Source organism: Semicossyphus pulcher, unplaced genomic scaffold (genome assembly GCF_022749685.1).
Source record: "Semicossyphus pulcher isolate SPU_LCO1_2020_fin unplaced genomic scaffold, fSemPul1.0.p SCAF_17, whole genome shotgun sequence".
Taxonomy (NCBI): Eukaryota; Metazoa; Chordata; class Actinopteri; order Labriformes; family Labridae; genus Semicossyphus; species Semicossyphus pulcher.
The window spans coordinates 14,861,624-14,887,764 of record NW_027211681.1 but is presented as its reverse complement, the minus strand read 5'-3'; the positions used below and the strand labels follow the sequence as shown (position 1 = coordinate 14,887,764).

Sequence of the window (26,141 nt, the reverse complement as noted above, 5' to 3'; positions counted from 1 at the left end):
TACAAGCAGCGGCCTAAGTGTTTTGTGTAACAGCCTTGTTGCTCGGAATTTTACTCAGTTGACACAATTACTGCATAAAGGAGGGAAACTGTGGTGTGTTTAATCAGTCAAGAGCCACTTTCCTGTTATTTGACTGTTATCTTTACCCGACAGAAATGTGTGTGCCTATTCCACGTAAAAACCCCCTTGAACTGTGAGTCAGTCTGTTGATTTTAACAAATACATGTAACAACAGAGCAAAGCTAATTAGTATGCATTATCACCAAGCTTGAATAATTAGAATCAACCCACTGGTTTGATTTAAGAAAGGAGGCACAGTTAACCTTCATGCCTCTAATGCATTGTAAGTGGTTAAAGAACTGTAATTTGCTATGTGCATCATTACTTGTAATACATGTGGGGAAAAAGTGATGTTTTTTATGCTGAAGCTCGCCCATTTCTTACTTCTTTTTCTGCCAGTGTCATTACTACAAGCAGCACCATCAGCCTGTGTCGATGCAGTTTAACACAAGTTTGGGCATAATTGCATGAGCACAAAGTTGCTTCAGGCAGCCTTATGCTTTCATGCTAAACCTCATCTTTATTTATTTGTGACTCCTTGTATCTCGTTTTCTTTCATGAGTTATCCTGCACGTGTAGTTCAGAGCTTAAAAAGTGCCACTTAGTCACTCTGGTTCATGTCTGAAGGCACTAAGAAAACCAACAGCAACAACGTTATTTATTAACATGAAGTGTCTACACAGTCTACATGGATAAATATATTAATGCTTTGAATAAAAACAAGTGATTGGTAATGCTGGAAAAGGAGGTCAGATTGAGATTGGATTGGTTGACTGTTACAGAGTGATACAGAGTGTGTGCAGACTAGTAAAGTTCTGTTGCAACAATCTTATACCAGCATATCATTTAATTTGAAACGATCTGTGACCCTGTTAATATGGTCATATTTCAGAGCTAACACTGTGCTCTGTGGAAAGATACAAACATAAACTGCATGCTAAGTAACACCAACTGAAATAAAAACCTTTATGGTTCTCAGCAGAACACAGAACTGGAAAGTGCCCAAGAAATAAAAGATCCTAACTTTATTGAGATGTTTTAACTACATGATTGAACTTGAAATTGCTGAGAGCCACAGACAAGAAGAGGGAGTTGAAAGACATTTCTTTTTGGCTTCTGTGCCTTGATAGCATTGTGTTTGTGAAGTTTGTTTTGCAGGTTCACCTGTTCTTCATCCAAAAATCTGGTGAAGCCAAGTTCCCTTCACATTATCAGAACTCAAGCTGTATAAATATTGTACACAATGCTGCCACCAACTGATGAAAAATTGTTCTCACACCACAACAGCACAGCATCATGTAATTTTGCCTCCACAACTCTTTTACAATGAGTGAGGCCACAATTAACACAAGGAAATAATATGACACATAAAAGTGATGGCAAGCTAATGATAATAATAAAAATATAAGTTTGTAAGTCCCTGGCATAAACAAACAAAATTGTACAGCGTTATAACTCACAGTTAATCGTCACAGGTCTGCATTTAAAGCTGGGCCCTGTGTTTGTATTTTGTGGTTAGATGGCCATTTTTACGGTGAATTCGCTAACCTCAGGGCCCCATTGGTATAAGCAGGCTAACAAGCTAGTACCCACATCGGCAGTACAACTCAACAACAATATACATATATTCATTACTATAAATCTGCCGTCATTTGAATATTATTTGACCACAGATACATGGAATTACAGTATGGTTACTTATAATTGTACGCCTTTTGCTGATGGCTGGTGCCAGACACCCCCAGTCCAAGCTCCGCCATCGTACCGTCTGAAGAGCTGCATTGCATTTCAGGGGCTCTGCAGGAATGGGGACATTTTTGTGCAACTCCAGAGGACTGCATGATTGTGGCAGCTTAGCAGGAACCTTTGACCTTTGCTGCAGCTCTGCAGGAAAGGGAGTTGACGGCAGCTCAGCAGGAGCGGGGAAAGTGTGCTGCAGCTCTACAGGGACAATTTGCAGGGGGCCTAGCAGGGTCAAAGTCAGGTTCGGGCTGAACTTTAACAGAGATGGCCAATGAGGATTCGGTTGGGCCGCAGACTCCTGACAAGACAGGATTGGTTAATGTTCTTTGGCGCTGGACAGCAGAAGCTCTAGGCCACTTAATAGTGGATGCTCTGGGAGATTAGGGAGCTGAGAATCCATGGCACTGAACTGCTGAAAAAGCCTTCAGTGTCGGGAACCTTGTATACCACACTCTTTACTGGACTTCAGGGTGCCACCTGGAAATGGCAGAGCTGTTACAAAGGGTATTTAGACCCAAATGCAGCACACTGACAGGGGCCGTTGATAATAGCCCTCAACTTTTTTTTATTTTGTTCGTACCCATTGATTTCCAGGATTCCTCAATGTTTTTGTATTTTTGCTCTTATCTTAGGTAAGAGACAATTCTACGATTGGTGAAGAGCATTCCAAGATTACCAAGATAAGAAAAAAAACCTCACAGTCCACATTTTTTTTTGTCCAATGCACTAGAAGTTTTAAAATTGAGAAACATGCATCATATAATCACATTTAGATTATTATATGTATTAGGGGAATATAATGGTTGATTTATTACATTTTGAGCTAAAGAGATGCAACTGGTCAATTTCTTGGATTCTTTGGTCTGTTGGCAGGATCACCACCTCCTCCTGTCCTCCTCCAGTTGTTGTCATGGAGTGCTTGGCTTGAGCAATACTCTTTTTTTTTTTTTTGCTTCATATCAAACCACTTTTTTTTTTTACTTCAGTAACCGTGCGTCCCTCGGCTGACACGGCATTCACAGCATCAAAGATCTTTTGCCATTGCTGAATTTTTGATGTACCTGTGATGCCACTAGTTACGCTCTGGAAGATCATGTTTCCTTGATTGTTGATTTAAAAGTACTTCGATTTCGCTCCTGCCGTAGTTCTTCTTACTACCTTTTTTTTTAGGTGGCATTTCTTCTTCTCCTTGTGCCTGATTTCCACACGGCTCAACAACAAGGGCCGTTACCAATGCTAATTACAAAAAAATCAACCGTGCGCCTCCAATTTGAAATCTAATGGGATTCATCATTCATCTCACCTGGGTTAGAGCAGATTGGGATGGTTGAGAATGTTTGGTGCATCTGGTGTCAATTTTCTTAACAGAAAATTAAGAAAAAATGTAAGATTGTTGCTGCGGCATGAGGCCCATTGTTTGGATGTCACATATTTTTTAAAAGGGTTTTTTTGGCTTCTGCCTTAACTGATAGGACAGCTGAAGGGAGACAGGAAATGTGGGGACTAGAGAGTCGGGGGTGACATGCACCAATTGATCAGCAGACCGGGAGTCTAACCTGCGATCAGTGTGACGAGGACTGTAACCTCTGTACATGGGGCGCCTGGTCTACCAACTGAGCTACAACCACGCCCCACATTGCCACATCTTATTATTGAAAGATATATCTGTTCATATCATAAGAAAAATTGTAGTTGTGAAGAAAACTCTTTTTGGAAAGAAATGCAATAGATGTTATGAATCAGTTTTTTATTATATGCAGCCATAGGATGAAAACTTCAGAGATCAAGATGCAGTTTCTCTTTAAGGTAACAAAAATATAGACGTTTTATACAAAGAAAATCAAGTACAAGACCATGAAGAATTAACTGTACATTGTTCTGTGAGATTACTTCCTTTCACAAGATCAAAAAGACACAGTCAGCTCTCAGGTTTGTCTTCCTTTCAGCTATTGCCTTGTTTTCTAACATATATAAATCACACAGCACATAGCAAATATAGTAAAACATAGGTCTCTAAAGTTATATCATTATAACAGTAAGTCATAAGGCACACTTTACTTCTAAGTTGTTGCAATCATACCACAAAATCATATTTTCCCCTTAGTAATGTTTTAATTGAAAGCCCAGTGTAATCATTACCAAACTAAGAAGATTTAAGACTGATTAGAATCACCAAAGTTAAATCAATAAAACTGTATAAAAACAAAGCTCAGCTGAAAATTATTACATGCAGTAGTTCCCTTAAATCCTTCTTTTCTCACCTTGGAAATTAAGTGAGAATTTGGCAAGCAAGCTGAGGGGGTCACATATATTCAAATGGCCACACTGTTCTCTACCAGAATTGGATCCAAGTATGTGTATGGGATTTCAAGACTCCTGTTTCTGATATTGATGATCAGACTTTGCACTTCAAGCTTTCCTTGAAAGTCCAGTATCAGCTTGCGGGGAATCTCCTCAATGAAATGGTCCTCTGGGTACTGGCCAAGAGGGACCTGATGACAACAATTTCAAAAGTTTTATTTTCTAAACTTTAAAATGTAAAGGTGGTGATACACGTATCAACTTTTGCATCAACAGACAACGTAAACATCAACAAGCAACATGATGAGGCGCAGGGAAACAGGCCAATGGGCAACAAGGTTAAAATAAATTTTCAGGCCAGAGAGATCACATGACCCAAAATCTGGGCTGTGATTCAAGCATTTCTGACGTAATTCTGTATGTTGAGCACAAGATGTCGCTGCAGATCTGACAATTCCAGATCAGAGGAGGTTGACCTTTTTCAATACAAAAGTGTACTGTCAACATCGCACATTGACGTTGTCTGTTAATGTTGATTTAAAAGTTGATACGTGTATCACCACCTTTAATCATACATAGACTTGGCTGAATTAATTTTCCTGTTGCCATGTTTTAAATAGTCAGTTAAGCTCTCAGAACCAAAATGTGATTTGTGTAAATTTTCATCATGTCATGGGCACTTACAAAGTCAGTGGACGGTCGGCTGAGAAGCCACAAGGTAGCCATCCCCTGAGCTGTCACATTGACATCAGGAAGTGTGTGCATTATCGTGTCCTCGCTTGTTGTCCCCTTGGTGGTCGGTGGAGGAAGTTGCATGGAGATGGGAGTGTTGGGCATCCAGCCACCGTAGTCATACTGCAATGTATGAATGATTGATGGATGACCAAATTTTTGTTTTGATTATTAAATGGCTACAAAACAGACGACATTACCATCAGCCTCAACTGTACTTCGCGTTTTGTGCTAATAATCAAGTGTTCACATCCAATCCAAATTTATTTATAAAGCATTTATACATTTATAAAATAGTAAAAACCATTTAGACCAATAGTAAAGGAAAAGGAATAAAAAAATGGTAACTCTCATGCAGAGCCAAAAGCCAAGGAATAAAAGTGAGTTTTGAATTAAAAACAGGCAGGGTGGGGGACAGCCGGACATGTGGAGAAAGAGCGTTCCAGAACTTAGGAGCTGCAACTGAGAAGGCTCGGTCACCCCTGAGCTTAAACCTTGACATTGGGACAGCCAGAAGCAACTAGTCAGTAGATCTGATTGTCCTTGATGGAATATGAGGTTTTAAAAGCAATCGTAAAACGCAACAGGCAGCTCAAGGGCAGGTAGAGTTGTGTGTCATCAGTATAAAAGGGTGAAGAGATTCCATATTTTCAAGGGATAAACCCCAGGGGAAGCATGTACAATGAGAACAAAATTGGACCAAGAATGGAGCCTTGGGGGACTCCACATGGGAAAGGGACTGAGGAGGAAGTAAAATCACCAAAGCAGACAAAAAAACTTCTGTCAGCCAGGTAAGATTTGAACCACTCCAGAGCCGTACCTTTAAAACCAACACAGGGCTCAAGGCGAGAAATTAAAACATGGCAGGCCACTGTGTCGAAAGCATCTGTGAGATCTAAAAGAGGCTGAATGGCTGAATCCCCAGAATTGGCAGTTAAGAAAAGATCATGACAAACCTTTAAACACCTCTAAAATCCAATTTGTGTCTAAAAATGTTTGAATAGAAACAACTTTCTCCAGAATTTTAGAAAGGAAGGGGAATTTGGAAAGAGGTCTAAAGTTGGTGAGGTCTGAGGGCCTAATCAGACAGAGCGTGTTTTAGCAGCTGGGAGCAGCTTTTTTGTCATTGTTTTCAATGAGAGGGACACTTTTTGCGCGCTGCTTTTGCGCTCTGAGCGCCTCGAGTTTTTCCACTCTGTACGCCTCGCGTTTTTGAGGAATCGCTCTGAGCGCGCCTCGAGTTAAAAAAAAATTCAACTCAAAGCAGAAAAGCGCCCGACATCATTGCCGTTTTTTCTCATTGTCTAATCGGATGAATGTACAGGCGGGCCGTCTGTCAGTTTACAATATAACGGTTAGGTTAATGACAGCTAAGTGGTTGCCTTAACAACAGCAGAAAAAAAGGCGCCTTGAGCTGCTGTTTTTTTAACTGTTTAAACTTTAAAAGGACAGAGTGGTGCGATATATATCCTGCAAAACGCGCTCTGTCTGTTTGGACTCTGATGTGTCCAAATTGGGTTTTTTGAGTGGCTGCACTACAGCATGTTTAAATGTGTAGGGACTACCAGAGACAAGACTGCTGTTTATAATTGTCTGGATGTTTGGTCCGATGGCCTCCAAAATATCTTTAAAAAGGCGAGGAGGTATACAACAACAATATCTGTCAGGCAGGCTGAAAGTTTCATATGATCAACTATTTTGTTAAGGGAAGTAAGTGATACAGGCTCAAACTGAGACAGCAGAGCAATTGGTGGTGAAAGAAAGGGCGCGCAAAGGAAATTATACGTTTATTCTAATGGTCTCAATCTTGTCCTTATAAAAAGTTCAAAAATTCGTCACTGACGCACTTTTGCTAGTTAGATGGCGCACAATCTGGGCGCAAACCAAGGCACAAGGCGCAAAGAGGTTGGTTTAAGTCCCTGGATTATTCATAGGCGTGTTTTCGGCAAAACATGAATCAAACCAATCAGAGTGTCAGCTGTCACTGGGTGCTGCTTGCGTAAACTTGGGGACTACTGTGTGACTCTTACTTATCTTAAAGGCTCAATGTCAGTCTATTCTGACAGAATCATCCATGTCTCTCCATTTTAGAGAATACCAAAAATCATCGTCAACCTATTCCCCAAAATTTGCACTAAAATGGTGTCAAAAGGATTTACCTGTCCAGCATTCACGGCCGCGTGCTGCACTGAGCAGGTAAAAATCACCATGGTGACAAACTTGACCAACGCAGCCACTGTGGTAAAGCTCTGGGGAATTCCTGAGAATTACAGACAATTAACTGCATGAATTAAGGGTACATTAAAACTGGTGTTTTGTTATAACAATATATTGGCATAAATTTTAATCTTCATTTGGACTGAGTTTTTCTGTAAAGCATACCTGTGCATGGGTTGGAAAGGAATCCCTGTTCAAAAATATCTGTAATCCACTTCTGCAGTTCAGGGTCTTGCTGCACGTCTTCATCATTCTTGTAGTAGAAGCCGAGAATTCCCTGCACAAAGCTTTGAGAAATGTGAAGAATGTGAAACACATTTGTAGATGTAATATTTTTTTATATATCATTGCAGTAAGAAGACAATTTCAAAGATATTTTGAAGGCCATCCCTTAAGAGAAAGAGCCAATAAGGGAGCAGTGGTTCTCAACTGGTCTAGCCGCGGGACCCACCAACTACTTAATTAATAATCGCGAACCAAATTTCTGAAATTTTTACACCACTCAAATGTATTGAATGAAAAATCGAGCAGTTTGGACCTGAGACGGAACGAAACACCACAGAACACAATAGTATAATAGCTAACAAAAATTACCAGCAGGGAGCATTCCCTCTTACAGTTCGTTCAATTAGCAGCCTTTTTTTTTAACAGAAATCAACTAAGAAAGTGCAACAAAAATGCAACTAATGTAGGGCTTATCTAGTTTCAAGAATGTAAATGTTTTTGCTACAACTTTTTTTTTTCAAACCATATCCCTGACCAAGTGAAAACAGCTCCGCGACCCACTTTCCCGCTCCCACGCTCCCACGCTCCCATGCTCCCCACCTACCAGTTGAGAACCACTGGTATAGAGCAACAGTAAACTTCACAGCCCTTCAATCTTTTCTTTCTATTACTCACAGTAAGGCAGGACTCATTCCCATACATAAAACAAGGTTTAGGCTTAAATTGGCCAGTTAAATTTGAAATGTGTGGCCTGAAATACAGATTAAGATCTAGCCGAATAACCAAGGTTTTGAACTTTTTGACACATTCAATGTCTACTTTGTCAATGTGGATAGGTTTCATCAATGGGGTCGATGGGCCTCATTCACTAATATATATGTAGAAATGTTCTTACTCTGCGCACAAAATAAGTGCATACGCAAAATCACAGTCTGATTCATGACACGTGCGCACCAACCAATTTTGTTCTCACCACCTTGCGTATGTTAGTGAATCAAAATCATTCTAAATTGACAAGAGCCTGCCTGCAATCTGAATACTACGATGTCCACATTTCTCTATATAGGGACATGCTCTCTACCAGGAAGAGAGCGGTGAGGTGAAGACGTGTTAAGAGGAAAAAGTTGCAAAAGAAAAAAAACCAGCAGAAATTCAGGCAAATGTGTCGGAGGTGGAAGCAATAAAAAAAACGCTTTTCCCTGATAAAAAAAATTAAGCTTGGGCTTCAATAACTAAGGATGTAGATGCTTTGTGTCCTGAGGTTCCGACTGTGGTTCAGGTAAAAAAAAAAAAAAAAGTGGTTCTACATCAAGGTGGATGCTAAAAAAAGAATCTGAGCAGAAAAAAAGGAAGGAAACCGGTGGAGGACAAGCACCACCTGATCTGACAGCGCAGGATGAGAGACTGCAATAATCTAATCATTCATATCTGGAATTTGTCCACGCACTGAGGGTAAAAGTGATGATATTAAAGAAGAACTGTCTCTTAAAGGTAATTAATTTCATCATTGTATGTTGTGTGTAGTTAACAAGTAATTAACAAGTGCAAGTCAATAAAAAAAACAAAAAACATTTTATTCAAATTGAAATAGCAATGCCCAATTGCAACAATTAGAATTAACTATTTAATTTGGTCAGTGCATTAGTAAATTCACAGTTTTAACTGTTGTCTATTGAAGGCTTTTTTTAGACGAATAGTTCTAATATGCCGTGCAATAAGTTATAAGGTTGTGTGTTTACATTTTCTGAGAAAACCGGATGAACAAACTCAATAAGGAACATATTGATGAATCCCAAATTTGTGCGTCAAACTTTTATATCTACGGTTTAAGCACAGATTTGTGAGTACGCACTGTTTGTGAATGAGGCCCAATGTTCTTTCTTGGGAATCTCATTTATTTTCTTGATTCAGCATTCTTTCAAGCTTAGCCAGGGCTTGCTGGATTGAGTTAAAAGGAGTCTTTAAATATGTTATTGTGTTATCAGCATAAATATGAACTTTGTACTTTTTTGGCAATATCATTCATATACAATATAAATAGAAGTGGCCCTAGAATGGATCCCTGGGGTACTCCTTTTTCTTACCAACATGAAGGGTAAGTTTAAATTGCTTAAAAGTTATAATAAGTTGGATTTTTCCTTGCATTTTGTCAACACCCTCTTCCTCGTCACCAGAAGCTCACTCACTCTCTCGTGCCAGAACACGCCCACCCTGCTCTTGAGACCTCACCATGTGGCTCAAACAATGGAGAGGCCAACTTGGGAAATGAGGAGCCTGATGAGGGTACTAAAACACCACAAAGACTCACTATCCCATTATACTCCTTCCTTCACACCTAAGTGTGAAGTAAAGGGGAGAGCGAAATTCCCCCCCTCCATTGGAGGAAAGCCGAGGGCACCCCAGGGGATCCATGTGACACAGCCAGGATTTCATATAGGGTAATAAAAGCCAATGAAATCCAAATATCTTTGCCATTTCCGATGTGTGACCGGTTGCATTAGGAGGTACTTTTTCCGTTTTGGGCCTTTCCACAACGACTTGAGTCCTGTGGGAGGTAATTTTTCTTGTTCAAGTTAACTTTAACTGCACCAGCACGCAATCAGCTCCACGCTGATTAAACAGAGACAGTTTTTAAAAGGTTTTCTCAGTAACTTGAACGCATCGCTGCACTGCGTCTCGTCACCTGCTGAAGGGCCAACACAGACAATGTCTCCTCTGCCACCAGGAGTTTGTCATCTGCGCTTGTTTCCTTTTCATCCAACACTTGAAAATCAGCCTGAAGCCAACCCTAGATCAACCTTTTTTCGCGACTTGGATCACGCCAAGGATCGCGCCGAACACTGGACAAAACACACTCGGATCACTACCAAGAATGATCTCAAGTAAGAGGCTTTTGTCTGGGCAGAGATAGCTTAGAAAGTGTTTATTTATGTTAATGAATGAAACTGCTGCTTTTTGTTTTATTGATTGCAGACCGCAGTGTCCCGTTTATGCTTGTGTTTTGCTGCTGTGTTGTTTAACTCAACTACCACGCTGAGATCAGAAAGCTGCCTTTAATCAGTTCTCACCATTTTGAACACACACGTGGTGCACCTTCGTGGAATATTGATATTTTATAAGTGTTATTACGATTGAGACTGATTTTTCTTCTTTTCGGTTATTATTCCTTGATCCCAGGGTGGTGCCCCGTAGTCAGTCATTCTGATAGATAATTTTGATTTATTAATAACCAAATTGCTCCTACCAAATCCTAACACCGACAGCATCACAATTACCGTTGCGCTAGCATGCTAACCGCCGGTTAGCTTGTCCTACCCGGTTTGAGACGCCTACCTGTCCAACAGAAAGAAGGCCAACTCTGCATCGCTCTTTCGCCATGTTCGCCTAACTGAATGGGGTCCAGTTGCTAATTTGAACCACTCCCACACTCACCTATACGCTGTGATTGGCTTAGGGAACCACAACAGCACCCCTCCTGAAAACGTCACGTGGAAAGCAATACATCAGAATAGATGCAGAGGAAAGGGCCTGCACACACACTCACCAGCAGATATGTATAGAGGCCCATAAGTGATGATTTATATTATATTTGGAAAGTTCCATACGTTCATTGTGGAACCAATTGCAAACAACACCCAAACCAATCTATGAGAATCTGCCTGATAAAATGGAGGGGCCGGCTGTATCACAAGCTTAAGACAAGAGAGGGATACACATTTTTTGCATTAACATTTGTAACTAAGCATTAAACATCAATGTAAAAATGGAATATCGTTAAATAATCTGGAGAGGTTTGTAGGCAAACTTTAGAAGTTTGAAGAAATCTTCCAGTCTTTATGTGAAGCCAGGATAATCGCTCTTGGTAGTAGCTCTGTACTTAATGTTCATCTTATCTTACTTTTTGCAAAACTGAATAATACCTGTGGATGATATCCCAAAGCTTGAGTCCATCATCCCTGTAGTAGAAGTTGGGCACAGCCTTAAGCCCACGCTCAGCAATGTCCTCTGGTATGCAGAGGGAGCTGTAGGTCACTGAGGCCAGTGATTTCTGCAGAATTGTCACCATATCCTCTCCGCCACAAGCTGCAAACTAAACGGTCAACATAAGGAAATTTGCTAGAGACCAATACTGTACACAGTATTGAAAACAAACATTGACTGGATAATGCTCAACTGAACGTGTTGGTTTTTTCGTACCTGTGTGAAAGAACCAGTCTCAGAAATGAGCAGCTGTCGAGCCATGAAGTTGATCTGCAGGGTGTAGCGAGTGTGGGGGATGAGGAGCTGGGGGAAAGAGCTGTTAGACTCAGTAAGTGTAAAAACAGTAATTTCAGTGTTCTCCTTTGCAGTTACCTTGTACAGTGGATGCACCATGGGCACATTGCGCAGCAGTGACACAGCAAAAACTTCTGCCAGCAGATGAGTGCGCAGCAGGTGAACACTGAGCTGATGGTAGTTGAAATCTGCACTTCTCACAAACATCTTGGCCAGCAACCAGTCGTTCTCGGAATCAGAAGGGTAAAAGACGGGGTTGTCGTCTGCTGGAGTCTGCTTCAGCTGCAGGAGAAGGAAGTTGGTGAATTCTTCAGTTCAACAACAGTACCGTTTAGTTTAGGCTGGTTCTGCTTTTAAGATTTGTCTTTTCAGTTTTGGGTTCGTTAAGCGAAAATTCATGTTTATGTTAATACATATGTGTCATTTATTATAGTTCTGGATCAGGCAGGAAGAAATTAAATATCAGTCTTGGTTAAAGAACCAAGGATAATCCACATATATCCGCTTGATGAAAGTGGCCTTGAACAATATTATAACTTTCAGCTTAACAGTTAGCTGTATTCGAGTTACTCTCACCTGAATAGCAATTGGCACCAGCTTGTCATCAGGTGTTTTGTGTAGCAGGATGAGGGGAGCCATCAAGTACTGCTTCTTCTCGTTAATGACGTTTGCTTTCACGTCATCCAAAAGCTTGTAGTCGCAGAGGTACATGTTGCCTTTCTGTTTGACATTATAATAATAATGAGTAAGACTTTTTCTCACAAGCATACAGTGTGGATAATACAAGTGATTTAACATGCCATGTGGCAAAACTTGATTGTTATACAAAGTTTATCAAGGTCAAGACAATCACCTCAATTTCATCATCCAGGCTACAAGCAGCAGGGAGGAAGAGCAAACCTTCATCGACTGGAAAGTTCTTGGGGAGGACTGAACAACGTCTGATCATCATGGGGTTGACTCCGTTTAGAAACTGGTAGCCAAAGAAAGCGTCATCTTTCCAATGTTCGCGGGTCAAGTCTGGGGAAAAAACAGTGAAATCATTTTTTGTGTTTGCTCTACAAGTACAGTAAACGTAACAGTTAGTCCCTCCAGGATTTCGCAGGCATTTTCTGTGATTGTTGACACCAAAAAAGTCTGATTTCGCGGCAGCTTTTTGTTTTTTTAAGTTGCAATGCAAGTTGCAGGGTTTTGAGGGGTTTTTCTGTTTTAACAAATTACACATCCACTATGAGTGACGGGGGAAAATACTCCTGTAAAGCTATCAATTGAGCAAACTGTTTGTCTTCTGGCAGCCAAATGTATGTTTATAAACAGAATGACACTAAGTCAATAGCCATGAAATGCTCAATTTACGCGTTATTGTTTTCTTTTTTACATTTACGCTGTTCTAGATATTTTGGCTGCTATGGCAATATAAAACAATTAATAAGAGACGGGGTGATCACTATCGTACTGTCAAAATTAGCCAGAAATGACGTTCGATTATTCCTTTAAAAAAATACATAGGTTCAAACTATTTAAATATCTATTTGCACAATATGTCCACAAGAGGACATTCCAATACAATGAGACAAACTTACGTGCAAAGATATAGTCATTTCAACATAAACATGCCTTTTTAAAGAACATAGGCTTCCTACACCTTGAAAAGATAAACTAATTAGCAGTGTTGTGACCAAATCATCTTTGCTCAAGTCCCAAGTAGGTCTCATGTCATTTTTTCTTGGGCAAGTCGAGTCAAGTCACAGGTTATGTCAAGTCAAGTTGAGTCCTTAGTTAAGGCAAGTCAAGCCCCAAGTCAAGTCACTTTTTTCCACCTAAGATACAGCACTCTTAACTGTAGTATCTGGTCTTTATAAAGAGAACAGACAAGGCATTAGTAGCCCATCTAATAATGATATTATTGGCCAATTTATATAACCTGTTCAAAAAGTATGACAATGAATTGTATCTGTATTATTTCGGCACAGACACAGCCATGATGATGGTCTGAGACAGTATTGAGTAGTAATGAGTGCGACTGATGAGGCTTCTCTTTGGGGAAAAACATCAAGAAGCAGGGGTCTTTGATGTTGCGTGTTGCCATAGCGAGGAATTGGACTGACAGCCAGTCATCCAATCATGACAATCACGTACCGGGGGAGCTTTAGGAGTCATCCAATCATGACTCCGTGTTTGCGCTGCATACATACTTGATAGTTAGACAGAAACTTTGAATTACAACATTTTATTTTTTACAGCTAACATTCAAACTTATGAACACCCTCAAGTCGAGTCATCATGCCTCAAGTCCAAGTCAAGTCTCAATTCATTTATTTTTTGTCAAGTCGCAAATCATCAAAACAGTGACTGAGTCGACTCGAGTCCAAGTCGCCAAGTCTCAAGTCCACATCTCTGCTAATTAGGTTACGAAAGAACGGACATTCAGCACCCGAGCGAGCTGTACTGTGACAGGTATATTTATGAAAACAAACGTCTTTTAAAAGATCATAGGCTTCCTACACCTTGCAAATGAACAAATAATTCAGTTACAATAAAACGGACATTCAGTGCTCCGTGCGAGCTGTGCTGTGCTATTTAAACATAAACAATTATGCTGTTATAACTGTCTGTTATGCTGCGGGTGAGAATCTCACTCTCTCCGGCCGGGCTGGATTAGAATTCTCTGCCATCATTACCACACCTCACGTGTTGTTGTAGTAGATCTTTCAGCTAGACTAAAATTCATTAATGTATCATAGTTTAAAGTGACGTGTGCATTCAAAGATGCTCTGTAACCAGGAGAGTGCATGCTAGGACATACGAGAACACGCGAGTACATACTGATACTGACATACCTTGCTGATATATATAGAGCATTAGAAGATATTAACGAAAGCTATTGACGCTTTGTTCCTCAACTCTGACACTTTTTGGATTTCTGCTTTTGAGGATTCAGGAGACGATCTCTACTCTGCGCTCCGGGGGGGCTATGAAGGTGAGACAGTGCTGATCAAATAATAAGCAGACTTTTATTTAATATTTGCTTATATATTTTTAAATTGAAAGGTGCTTATGGAATACGCCTTACTACTCTCACTAGTCTCAAGTACAAATAACACTGCTGGTATGTTGTCTATGGTGACATGGCTCGCTCAATGTTTGATATTTAGTAACATTAAATGTGTGAAAGGCATCAATATACAACCTGGTTTGAATCACCACATCATCTCATCATCTGCCTCGCCAACTTCACCTGTCTCCAAAATGTACGCATGGCTCAGAGCAGCCGTGAAGGGACCCCCGTCAACTTTATTTTTCATAAATCCCAAAGTTTCCATTGAATGTGGTGTACGTCTTGTTTTATGCGTATGCTGCGTTTATAAAGGAGGCCCCAGGCCGTAATTAGAAAGTGCTAGTCATGGTCAAAGAGAAAGTGCAAGTAAAGTGAAGCTTTGTCCACAAGGTGGCACCAATGACCTGGCCGAGCAAGTGCTCCAGCTGTTAATAAAGTTATCTTTATTATACTATATGCAACAAAACAGCAACGCTGCTTTTAAACGAGCCTCGCATTTGTCATCCATAAGTAAAAGTACTATTAAGGGTACAGTATCAAGTTTTGCATTAAAAAACAATGATGGTACAGTACCTGTTAAGTGACTCTGTTTACTGCTGAACACCCCAAGGACCTGCTCAATATTACTCCAATTCAGCTTGCAATCAACCAGTCCATCCAGTTTCAGCTCAGTCATACTAGAAAAAGAAAGTATAACATGGCTTTATTGTAAATTCCTAAATAATTGTAGGGAGGCAGATACATATACACAAAAAGATGTGTATTGAACAGAATTTGAGGACTTCACCCCTCTACTGCAGTGAAGCTAAACTCTGATTTCTTGGTGAAGGAGAAGCGGACCTCATCGGGCAGAGAATCAGGGCCAGCTGTCTTTATGCAGTGGGGAATTCTCTCTGCATACACAGCCCAGCTGGGAAACACAGTAAGACTGAATGAGAAACTTTGGACAGTGTAGATGTACGTTTGTGTATCCGCAGTTTTAGGCGAGAGTATTAATTAAACTATTCAAGTAAAAGTGGAGGTTTGGATGCATGTTAGTTTTGCATGTTAGTGTTTAAGCTCTGAGCTCACCGGTAGTCTTCCTCTCGCAGCTTCAGCTCCTGCTGGCGATCGTATTGGCCAAGAGGATGGGTGTCTTCTTTGAGTGTAAGGGCTTAAAGAGAAAAACAGCAAAGTTATAAATTGTTGATATATATTAAGTATCTTTATTTCATGTGGTCAGTGAACTACTTACAGAATGTAAGAAAGGAAATTTCCACAAACCTGTTCCCTCTCTGAAGCGGTGCACCTCGCCATCAGTGATCCAGCGGTAGACGGGAAAAGTGTAGGTGTCTCCCTCAGGGGATTTCACTTCCACCTTGAAAGGGAACCAGCTGTCTTGAGGGAAACCTGAGATAGGCTCTTTGACCAGCTCTATCAGGACCAGCTTTCCAATGGAGACAGTGTTGGACACGGTAAAAGTGGACACCTGGAGTAATGACGAGGTAAGATAAGTTGTATTTCATAACAAAAAATGATCTGTAACATGTCTCTTCATACTGCAACATCTAGAATTAGTATCGTTCAATCAACCTTTATTTATATTTAAGAGATCATTGAGGGGCAACCCTCATTTACAATTATATTGAAGAAACAATTAAAAAGGCTAACTACAAAGCATTAGAAGAAGAACACGGTGTTTAAAAAAAAAGGCCATTAAAATCACAGAACAGGGGATATATTCTGACCTGAAACTAAGAACAGTTAAAAGGTAAAATAAAATGTTGGGACAAAGCTTAAAATAGTTAAGTTCATTGATTAAATGGGAAAAATAAATGAATGAGGTGCACTTGTAAAACAATTACAAATAGAGGTTGGGAGGTTTAGAATCAAGTTTCTCATATGTCCAAAAGTCAAAAGTGCATTTAATTCAAGAAAGTGCAGTATCTTGTTCCAGGAGCCGGGCGCAGAATAACAAAAAGCAGTCTTACCCAGCTCTGTCCTAACTCGAGGAAAATATAAAAGAAATTGATTTGAAGAGCAAGTCTGATAAAACCCCTCCGAGCATACAGATACTGAAAATATAAGGTTAGACAACCACAAGCACATTTAATGTGCGCATAATCTCACAAAGGCAAAGTTGAAGAAGCAAGTGATACAGTTAAAGAATATTTCAGACTTACAGCTCCAGCGGTGAAGGCTAAAGGCCCTCGGGAGTCGTGAAGACAACTCTGATGGCTCACTCCGTCTATCCCCACCAGCTTGATGTAGATCTTGTTGGAAGTGTTGGAAAAGTGGTGTTTGCCAGTGAATACGGTCACCTCATAATCTACCATTTTCACTCCTGATGGAAAAAGAATAATAACCATCATCAGCACTGATTATATTAACTGGCACACAATGAACCTGAGTGCGAAATTGCAAAAAAAAAAAAAAGTGCATAGAAATTTGTGTATTGTAATAACTAATGTTGAATTAGTCTTTTCTCATTAACCTATTACAGTCCAATGGGTGCTAACTAAAATCATTTAGTAAAGCATGTCCTTACCTGTTCATGAGATCCAGAAGTTCCTTTGATCAGCTGCTCTTTTGAATAAAGAAGTCACCACTGGTTCTTTTTATACGTACAGTTTGGTGGGAGTGTCTGGTGTGGAGCAATAGTCAGCTCAGGTGATGAAATATTCGAAATGTAAGAATATTAACTTATCTTAAGAAAACAGTTCAGACTTGTGCTTAGGCAATGATAACACCGCAGTCCTACCACCCTTTCAAGTTCCGTTCAGTTTCAGGGAGTCACCATGAGATGGCACTTCCTTCACAAAAACACTGAACCAAATGTGTGAAATGTCTACAGTACTGCACAGTAGAGCTCTGTGCTAGACTGTTTTCTTAATCCCGCTCCTGCTGGAATTCTGAACAAAACAGCCAGAGACTGACACCAAGCTCTCCATCATGCTCGCTCATTCTGATGCGCGCTCTCTCTAATACACGCAGATACAGACGCAGAGCTGAGAGGTAAATTTATTAGAAACCTCAAACATGCCTACCTTTGGCACTGACAATCATGCCCACAGATATTAATACACTGTCCAGCATAACGCACACGCCTGCACAGCTATGTCAACCAGCAGCAACAATAAGACAACACACATTTACAACCGACCTTTTCTCTATCACAGCTGTCATTGTTCATTCTCATTTCATGGGAAATCAACCTTTATATCAACCTTTTGGCTGGCTCCTCTGGCTTTGGGTGTGTTTGTGTCATCTGCATCCAGGAAAGCACACTACTTCATGGGAAAATGGAGAGTAAACTGTCAACACATAACACCACCACCAACTTCGGCACTGCTCCCACAAGCTGCTCCCACATATCTCTCCCCAGGCAGATGAGCCCGAACCACACCTCACGACCACAGAGCTGTTTCGTGATAAAAATAGAGCAATGTACAATATTTACTGTAGCGTGGCATCAGGATTGGCCTGATCCAGGCCTGAACTGGTCATTTGACCCCAGCAGGAAGAGAGCTAGGCCGCTAGCTCTGCTCTGGGGCAAATTGAACACAAATGGTATCAAGGGGGGGTTTACAACCCTCTCCCCCATTTGTTTCAACATTCCACAGACTCAGAAGTTAAACCTTGGGGCAACCTCCAATAAACTTCAATGATTGTCGTTGTTTAAATGTTTGCATTTAGAATAGTATGTTGAGGATAAGTAACCAAATGCTTTGATCCACGGACTGTGGACAACAGGGACGAGTCACACCTCAGATCCCTGGGGATTGAAAGAGTTTGTGGGTCTGCTTTCCCCCCTCTCCCTCACACAGAGAGGAGAAGGGAGGGGTGAAATAAAGCTAACCCAGGACAGAGAAAATGTTGATTCATCAATGCGGCCCTTTTATTTGGTTTAATAGTCTGTAAACACACACACGTATATGCACACACATACAGTCATGGCCAAAAATATTGGCACCCCTGCACTTCTGTCAGATAATGCACCACTTCTCCCAGAAAATTGTTGCAATTACAAATGCTTTGGTATTCACATGTTTATTTCTTTAATTTGCATTGGAACAACATAAAAAAGCAGAGAACACAGAACTCCAAAAATGGACTGGACAAAATGATTGGCACCTTTTCAAAATTGTAAGAAATAATTGTATTTCAAGCATGTGATGCTCCTTTCATTTGCATTTAAACTCACCTGTGGCAAGTAACAGGTGCTGGCAATATAGAAATCACACTTGCAGCCAGTTAAAATGGAGAAAAGTTGACTAAACCTTTGTGTTGTGTGTCTGTGTGTACCACACTGAGCATGGAGAAAAGAAAGAGCAAAGAATTATCCGAGGATTTGAGAACCAAAATTGTGGAAAAGCATGGTAAATCTCAAGGCTACAAGTCCATCTCCAGAGATCTTGATGTTCCTGTGTCCACTGTGCGGAATGTCAACAAGAAGTTTACAGCCCATGGTACTGTAGCTAACCTCCCTGGACGTGGACGGAAGAGAAAAATTGATAAAAGATTGCAACGAAGGATTGTTCGAATGGTGGATAGAGAACCTCAGTCAACTTCCAAACAGTGTCAGCTCGCACTATCCGTCGCCAACTGAATGAAATGGGACGCTATGGCAGGAGGCCCAGGAGGACCCCACTGCTGACACAGAGACATAAAAAAAGCCAGACTGGAGTTTGCCAAAACTTACCTGAGGAAGCCAAAATCCTTGTGGGAGAATGTTCTGTGGACAGATGAGACCAAAGTAGAGCTTTTTGGTAAAGCGCATCATTGTACTGTTTACAGAAAGGAAATGAGACCTTCAAAGAAAAGAACACGGTCCCTACGGTCAAACATGGTGGAGGTTCACAGATGTTTTGGGGTTGCTTTGCTGCTTCTGGCACCGGATGCCTTGACTGTGTGCATGGCATCATGAAATCTGAAGACTACCAAAGAATTTTGGGGCGCAATGTAGGGCCCAGTGTCAGAAAGCTGGGTCTCCGTCAGAGGTCATGGGTCTTCCAGCAGGACAATGACCCAAAGCATACTTCAAAAAGCACCCAGAAATGGTTTAAGACAAAGCGCTGGAGAGTTCTGAAGTGACCAGCAATGAGTCCAGATCCAAATCCCATAGAACACCTGTGGAGAGATCTCAAAACAGCAGTTGGGAGAAGGCACCCTTCAAATCTGAGAGACCTGGAGCAGTTGGCAAAAGAAGAGTGATCCAAAATTCCAGTAGAGAGGTGTAAGAAACTCATCGATGGTTATAGGAAGCGATTGATTTCAGTTATTTTTTCCAAAGGGTGTTATTAAATAAAACAAATATTAAGTTGAGGGTGCCAATAATTTTGTCCAGTCCATTTTTGGAGTTCTGTGTAGAATATATCAGATTTGACTTTTTTTCTCTGCTTTTTTGTGTTGTTCCAATGCAAATTAAAGAAATAAACATGTGAATACCAAAGCATTTGTAATTGCAACAATTTTCTGGGAGAAGTGAATAAGAGTTTAAATAAGAGACCACACCCCCAGATCTCTTACTGTCTTAACCACCTTTTCTGTCTTTTCACCCTTCACGTTCCTGAATCCTCTTCGACCCGGCAGCTGACGAGTGCCACATCCTCCTCTCAGGACTACCTTTGCTTATCTTTTAAGTTTTGCCCCGCGAGAAGGCCCAGAGCCTGCGTGCGCCTTGCAGCGCTGAAGACCTCGCGAGTAGACATTGCTCCAAATAAACTTCAAGCTGTTCTAGCCCTGTGTTCCACGAACTGAAGACAACAGCTCTCTTTTTGCTCCAATCCTTGCGTTCTGACAAGCCTCAAACTCAGAGCCCAGAAGACGCACCAAGCCTCCATCCAGTACCAGTCACAACACGGAGTGACCTGCACATCGTCATCTAGAGAGACCGAACCGGCCGCGTGTGTGTTTTGTGTGTGTGAAGTACTAAGCCTCTGTACACCGCGAAACAAACTCAATTCTAGAGTGTAGCAACCTTCAGATTCTGAGATTGAATCAAAATAATTAGGTAACTAATGATAAGTTTTCCCTGTTTTATCAAAATAGGGTGGTGCCCCGTTAAAGTTAACTTCTCGTCAATATAGAGTGCAGGCATTCTATGACTAGTCTAATCAATTATTAAATAATGAATCAACCGGTATACGCTACATTACGGTCTACCAGCTCTACCAGTCTGTAGTGGCCAGCGCACTGTTTTATTATTAACATGTATGAACTAAGATTGATCTGATAAATAGGATTTAAACCAACCGAATGCAGTTCCTGTCCAAAGCCATTCGTAAGGGGAAATGTCAAAGTAGAAGGGTCTAGTGTGGCCTTTCATAACGACTGCAAACATTTATGATTTCAACATGCTCAGACAACATCTTGCTGTGTCACCTTCATGGGCATGAGAAAATTAGTTAATCTTTGTCCACCTTCTGTTTGGTTAAAATAAAAGAGAGCTTCAAGTTAGAGCCGGTCTGCTTAAGAATTTCTGAGGAAAGCATATTTATCTGTCACTTGTCATACCACACCCGTTTTTAATGGGAAAACAAACATCAATAGAACATTCATTTTCATTGTTTTATTGGACACAATTCAAGTTTCCACTGAAGCTGAAGACGGTTTGCGGCATTTGCACGATTTGATAAACACTGTTGTTCCAGAGGGAAAATAATCAGCTATATTGACATAGAGAAGGGAGGCAGAGAAGACGAAGCACATTCAGGATTCTTCATCATTAGACCTGTGAATATGAGTATTTATATTTCTTTCCAAAAATAAACCAGATATCCCCACTGACAGGAGGCTGAAGACATACATTTTCTTACATCATGGTCCACCTGTAGAGGCCAGCTCTTTGTGGCAGATAGTTTATTAGTTTATTGTATAGTCACATAAGGGGATTCGAGTCACGTGGTGGTGGTGGTACATCAGCACCAGGTAGTGGTGAAATCAGCTGTTCACTTGGCGGGTATTGGATTTTTGAACTGAGAGAGGGTGAACGGGGAAGTCCCACTTTTTGCTAACCGCTTCGATTTGCCGTATATTGAAATCACTACCTTTCCCCCTGTAAGTGCTTTGTTTTCAAAGAGCAATAAATCAACAGACGCAGAACTTTGGAGCAGTATTCATTTACGGATTATCAGCCAGCGCGTCGGGCAAGGTGTTTTATTTTCCCGATTTAGCCTCTCGGCGACTAAGTAGGTTCTGGATAGTCGCCTACACCACCTGAACTGTGAACAATCATTTAGAGTAAAGCAACAGATTGAAGGCAACTACAAACAGTGAAATGCTGAGATAGCGGGAGAGTTTGTTCAACTAAAGTTAATTCCACATTTATAAATGTAAAATGGTGCCAACGCCTACACTCTGTGTAAACTTTCTTACATTTTTTATCAACAAGATTTCTGCATTTAGGTCTCCACCCATTTCCTCTGCCCTAGACCCTTCTGTTCCACCTATGTGCCCAGTGGTCCTCGATCAGTTTGAGCCTGTACAACTCTCCCTATTAGCTGAGGTAATGCATCACTTGCGGCCTACAAATTGCCCCCTAGATAGCATTCCTTCTCGGCTTCTAAAGTAAGTTTTTAATACTGTTGGGTCAAGTATTCTGGCGTTGATTAACACCTCGCTCCCTTCAGTGTGTGTTCCAGCTGCTTTTAAACATGCTGCAGTGCAGCCCATTATCAAAAAGGAAAACCTGGACCCTTTTGTTCTCTCTAACTTCAGGCCTATTTGCAAGCTACCTTTTTTGTCTAATATTATGGAGAGAGTTGTTCTTACTCAATTACATTACAACATTTTTACACTGAACGAAAATATAAACGCAACACTTTTGTTTTTGCTCCCATTTTTCATGAGCTGAACTCAAAGATCGAAGACTTTTTCTATGTAAACAAAAGGCCTGTTTCTCTCAAATATTGTTCACAAATTTGTCTAAATCTCTGTTAGTGAGCACTTCTCCTTTGCCGAGATAATCCATCCACCTCACAGGTGTGGCATATCAAGATGCTGATTAGATAGCATGATTATTGCACAGGTGTGCCTTAGGCTGGCCACAATAAAAGGCCACTCTAAAATGTGTGTTATCACACAGCACAATGCCACAGATGTCGCAAGTTTTGAGGGAGCGTGCAATTGGCATGCTGACTGCAGGAATGTCCTCCAGAGCCAACAGCAACAACGTTATTTAATAACATGAAGTGTCTACACAGTCTACATGGATAAATATATTAATGCTTTGAATAAATACAAGTGATTGGTAATGCTGGAAAAGGAGGTCAGATTGAGGTCGGATTGGTTGACTGTTGGACAGATACAGAGTGTGTGCAGACTAGTTAAGTTCTGTTGCAACAATCTTATACCAGCATATTATTTAATTTGAAATGTCAAATCTGTGACCCTGTTAATATGCTCATATTTCAGAGCTAACACTGTGCTCTGTGGAAAGATACAAACATAAACTGCATGCTAAGTAAGACCAACTGAAATAAAAACCTTTATGGTTCTCAGCAGAACACAGAACTGGAAAGTGCCCAAGAAATAAAAGATCCTAACTTTATTGAGATGTTTTAACTACATGATTGAACTTGAAATTGCTGAGAGCCACAGACAAGAAGAGGGAGTTGAAAGACATTTCTTTTTGGCTTCTGTACCTTGATAGCATTGTGTTTGTGAAGTTTGTTTTGCAGGTTCACCTGTTCTTCATCCAAAAATCTGGTGAAGCCAAGTTCCCTTCACATTATCAGAACTTAAGCTGCGTAAATATTGCACACAATGCTGCCACCAACTGATGAAAAATTGTTCTCACACCACAACAGCACAGCATCATGTAATTTTGCCTCCACAACTCATGAGGCCACAATTAACACAAGGAAAGTAATATGACAACATAAAAGTGATGGCAAGCTAATGACAATAATAAAAATATAAGTTTGTAAGTCCCTGGCATAAACAAACACAATTGTACAGCGTTATAACTCACAGTTAATCGTCACAGGTCTGCATTTAAAGCCCCTGGAAACTCAGCTTGAAATAGCAAAAATGCACATATGATATCAGTTGTGAGTGTGTCATAAAGCATCCACAAAAATCTGAGTGAAAATAAACATTCAGAACCACTAGAAAATCTTCTTGAAAAACAGCTCGTTTGGCTGTGCAGACAATTTCTCAGGACTGTGTAGGTGTGGCAGCTCCCTTGTTGATTGACACCTGCCGGGGTCCGCCTGTCCGAGTTCTCATGGCAACTGTCAACACAACAATGGCGCATGGGAAAGCAGTGTTTCCTCTAGGATTTTTTTCAGCAGCAGGGTAGAGGGTGTTGTAGCGCATGTGCACATCATATCAAAACTATTGCTGTCAGGTGACTAAAAAAAAGAATCTAATTAATTACAGGCTTTGTAATTAATTGATTTCAATTAATCTCATATATCAATGATTTCTGTGAGAAGCACATCACATGTAGACTTACCCTCTTTGTAGATGGTTATTTCTTTCTTCCACACTTTAATTGTACTTTCTTCTTCACCTCATTAAGTTTTAATTCACAAACTACTTTAATCTGATCACTTTGCTTCGCTTTTGCCGTTAGAAGTAAACTGGTTCCGCTGTTGTTTATGTGGTTGCCAAGACTTCACAAGTTCACTGTTTCAGTGGTCTTCCTCAATGAGGAGAGGATGGACGATCGTTGATTTGCAGCGGAAATCTCCAAAGAGTCGTTCAGTTACAACTTCTGAAGAAGCGGCTGCAACAATTCATTAAATGTATGTGGCGGAAACACTGCTGCTTCTCCAAGTCCGCCGCATTTAGAAAATAAAGAATGACACGTTGTCATCTCAGATGGTGGATGTGCACCCGGGGACAGCACACACAGGCATGATTGGGAAAAAAGACGAGCGTTAGGTACGTAACTGCAACAGGTATGTGCAGAGATGTTCAAGGTGTTCAGTTAGCGCAGACTCAGAGAGAGCAAGCCCAGAAGTGTTATTGCACCTGTGAGGGCGGGGCAACTGCTGTTGATTATTTCACGATTGGTTGGAGAAAATTTATGACGACATAAATATCTTCACTGACCCAATTTAACCCCAGCGCCAGGGAAGTTAACAAAGTAAGAATGGCAAAAACTCCAGTTTGGATTAAAAGTAATTTCTAAAACTTTTAACATGCTTAAAAGTATGTACATAAGACTTTAAATTGCATAGTGAGAAGGATTTTGTGGATTTGGGTTTTCAGGGGCTTTAAAGCTAGGCCCTGTGTTTGTATTTTGTGGTTAGATGGCCATTTTTACGGTGAATTCACTAACCTCAGGGCCCGATTGGTATAAGCAGGCTAACAAGCTAGTACCCACATCGGCAGTACAACTCAACAACAATATACATATTCATTACTATAAATCTGCCGTCATTTGAATATTATTTGACCACAGATACATGGAATTACAGTATGGTTACTTATAATTGTACGCCTTTTGCCGATGGCTGGTGCCAGACACCCCCAGTCCAAGCTCCGCCATCGTACCGTCTGAAGAGCTGCAGTGCATTTCAGGGGCTCTGCAGGAATGGGGACATTTTTGTGCAACTCCAGAGGAATGCATGATTGTGGCAGCTTAGCAGGAACCTTTGACCTTTGCTGCAGCTCTGCAGGAAAAGGAGTTGGCGGCAGCTCAGCAGGAGCGGGGAAAGTGTGCTGCAACTCTACAGGGACAATTTGCAGGGGACCTAGCAGGGTCAAAGGGGATTCAGGCTAAACTTTAACAGAGATGGCCAATGAGGATTCGGTTGGGGCGCTGTCACGCTCACTGGTGCTGGAAAAGGAGAACCCAAAAGCACGACAATCAGGCAGGCAGGTTGAAAGGGAAGATCCGTTTATTCAGTCCAAAAAACAGGCAGAGTCAAAACCGGGAGATCAGTCAATCAGGCAAACAAATCCGACAAGGGGCAGGCAGGTATCCGAAGTCCAATAAGGCAAAAACAGGGTCAGCACTAGAAGGCAGAATAGAAAATACTGGAAAGCTTGGCAAAAATACACACAAGACAATCTGGCAGGGATCAAGTGAAAATGACTAGAATATATACTGAGGAACTAATGACCAAATGGACTGCAGGTGAGAAAATGGGCGGGGAAAACCAGGTGAGGGAAATGAGATGATTGCATGGCAGGGAAGAAAGGCAGGATCTGAAATGACAGGAGAGTTAGTGATAAGACATGAACCAAATAAGAAAAAACAAACTAAGAGTTAGTGTAACTATGTTACAGGCGCAGACTCCTGACAAGACAGGATTGGTTAATGTTCTTTGGCGCTGGACAGCAGAAGCTCTAGGCCACTTAATAGCGGATGCTCTGGGAGATTAGGGAGCTGAGAATCCATGGCACTGAACTGCTGAAAAAGCCATCAGTGTCGGGAACCTTGTATACCACACTCTTTACTGGACTTCAAGGTGCCACCTGGAAATGGCAGAGCTGTTACAAAGGGTATTTAGACCCAAATGCAGCACACTGACAGGGGCCGTTGATAATAGCCCTCAACTTTTTTCTTATTTTGTTCGTACCCATTGATTTCCAG

General features: G+C 41.0%; 1 protein-coding gene across 1 annotated transcript; it reads right to left on the bottom strand.

Annotated features, from left to right (window-relative positions):
• Positions 1–3,535: 3,535 nt before the first annotated feature.
• LOC138594557 (polyunsaturated fatty acid lipoxygenase ALOX15B-like) lies at positions 3,536–17,243 on the bottom strand. Its single transcript, XM_069665692.1, has 15 exons — positions 17,139–17,243; positions 16,774–16,934; positions 15,875–16,079; positions 15,683–15,764; positions 15,399–15,521; positions 15,185–15,288; positions 12,407–12,573; positions 12,130–12,273; positions 11,632–11,835; positions 11,476–11,562; positions 11,199–11,368; positions 7,219–7,340; positions 6,996–7,096; positions 4,789–4,959; positions 3,536–4,295 (listed from the first exon to the last, which is right to left on the bottom strand). The coding sequence occupies exons 2-15, from the start codon at positions 16,924–16,926 to the stop codon at positions 4,116–4,118; spliced, it is 2,013 nt and encodes a 670-aa protein (XP_069521793.1). The 5' UTR covers positions 16,927–16,934; positions 17,139–17,243; the 3' UTR covers positions 3,536–4,115.
• Between the last annotated feature and the right edge of the window lie 8,898 nt (positions 17,244–26,141).

What these genes read in the sequence shown, in the direction of transcription:
- LOC138594557 (XM_069665692.1), bottom strand. Translation starts at nt 16,926, where the DNA reads ATGGTAGATTATGAGGTGACCGTATTCACTGGCAAACACCACTTTTCC. An exon ending in TAAACAGAGTCACTTAACAG is followed by an intron (nt 12,574 to 15,184) that starts GTACTGTACCAT and finishes TTTTTTCCCCAG; the next exon opens with ACTTGACCCGCGAACATTGG. An exon ending in CTTTGGGATATCATCCACAG is followed by an intron (nt 7,341 to 11,198) that starts GTATTATTCAGT and finishes CATTTCTCAAAG; the next exon opens with CTTTGTGCAGGGAATTCTCG.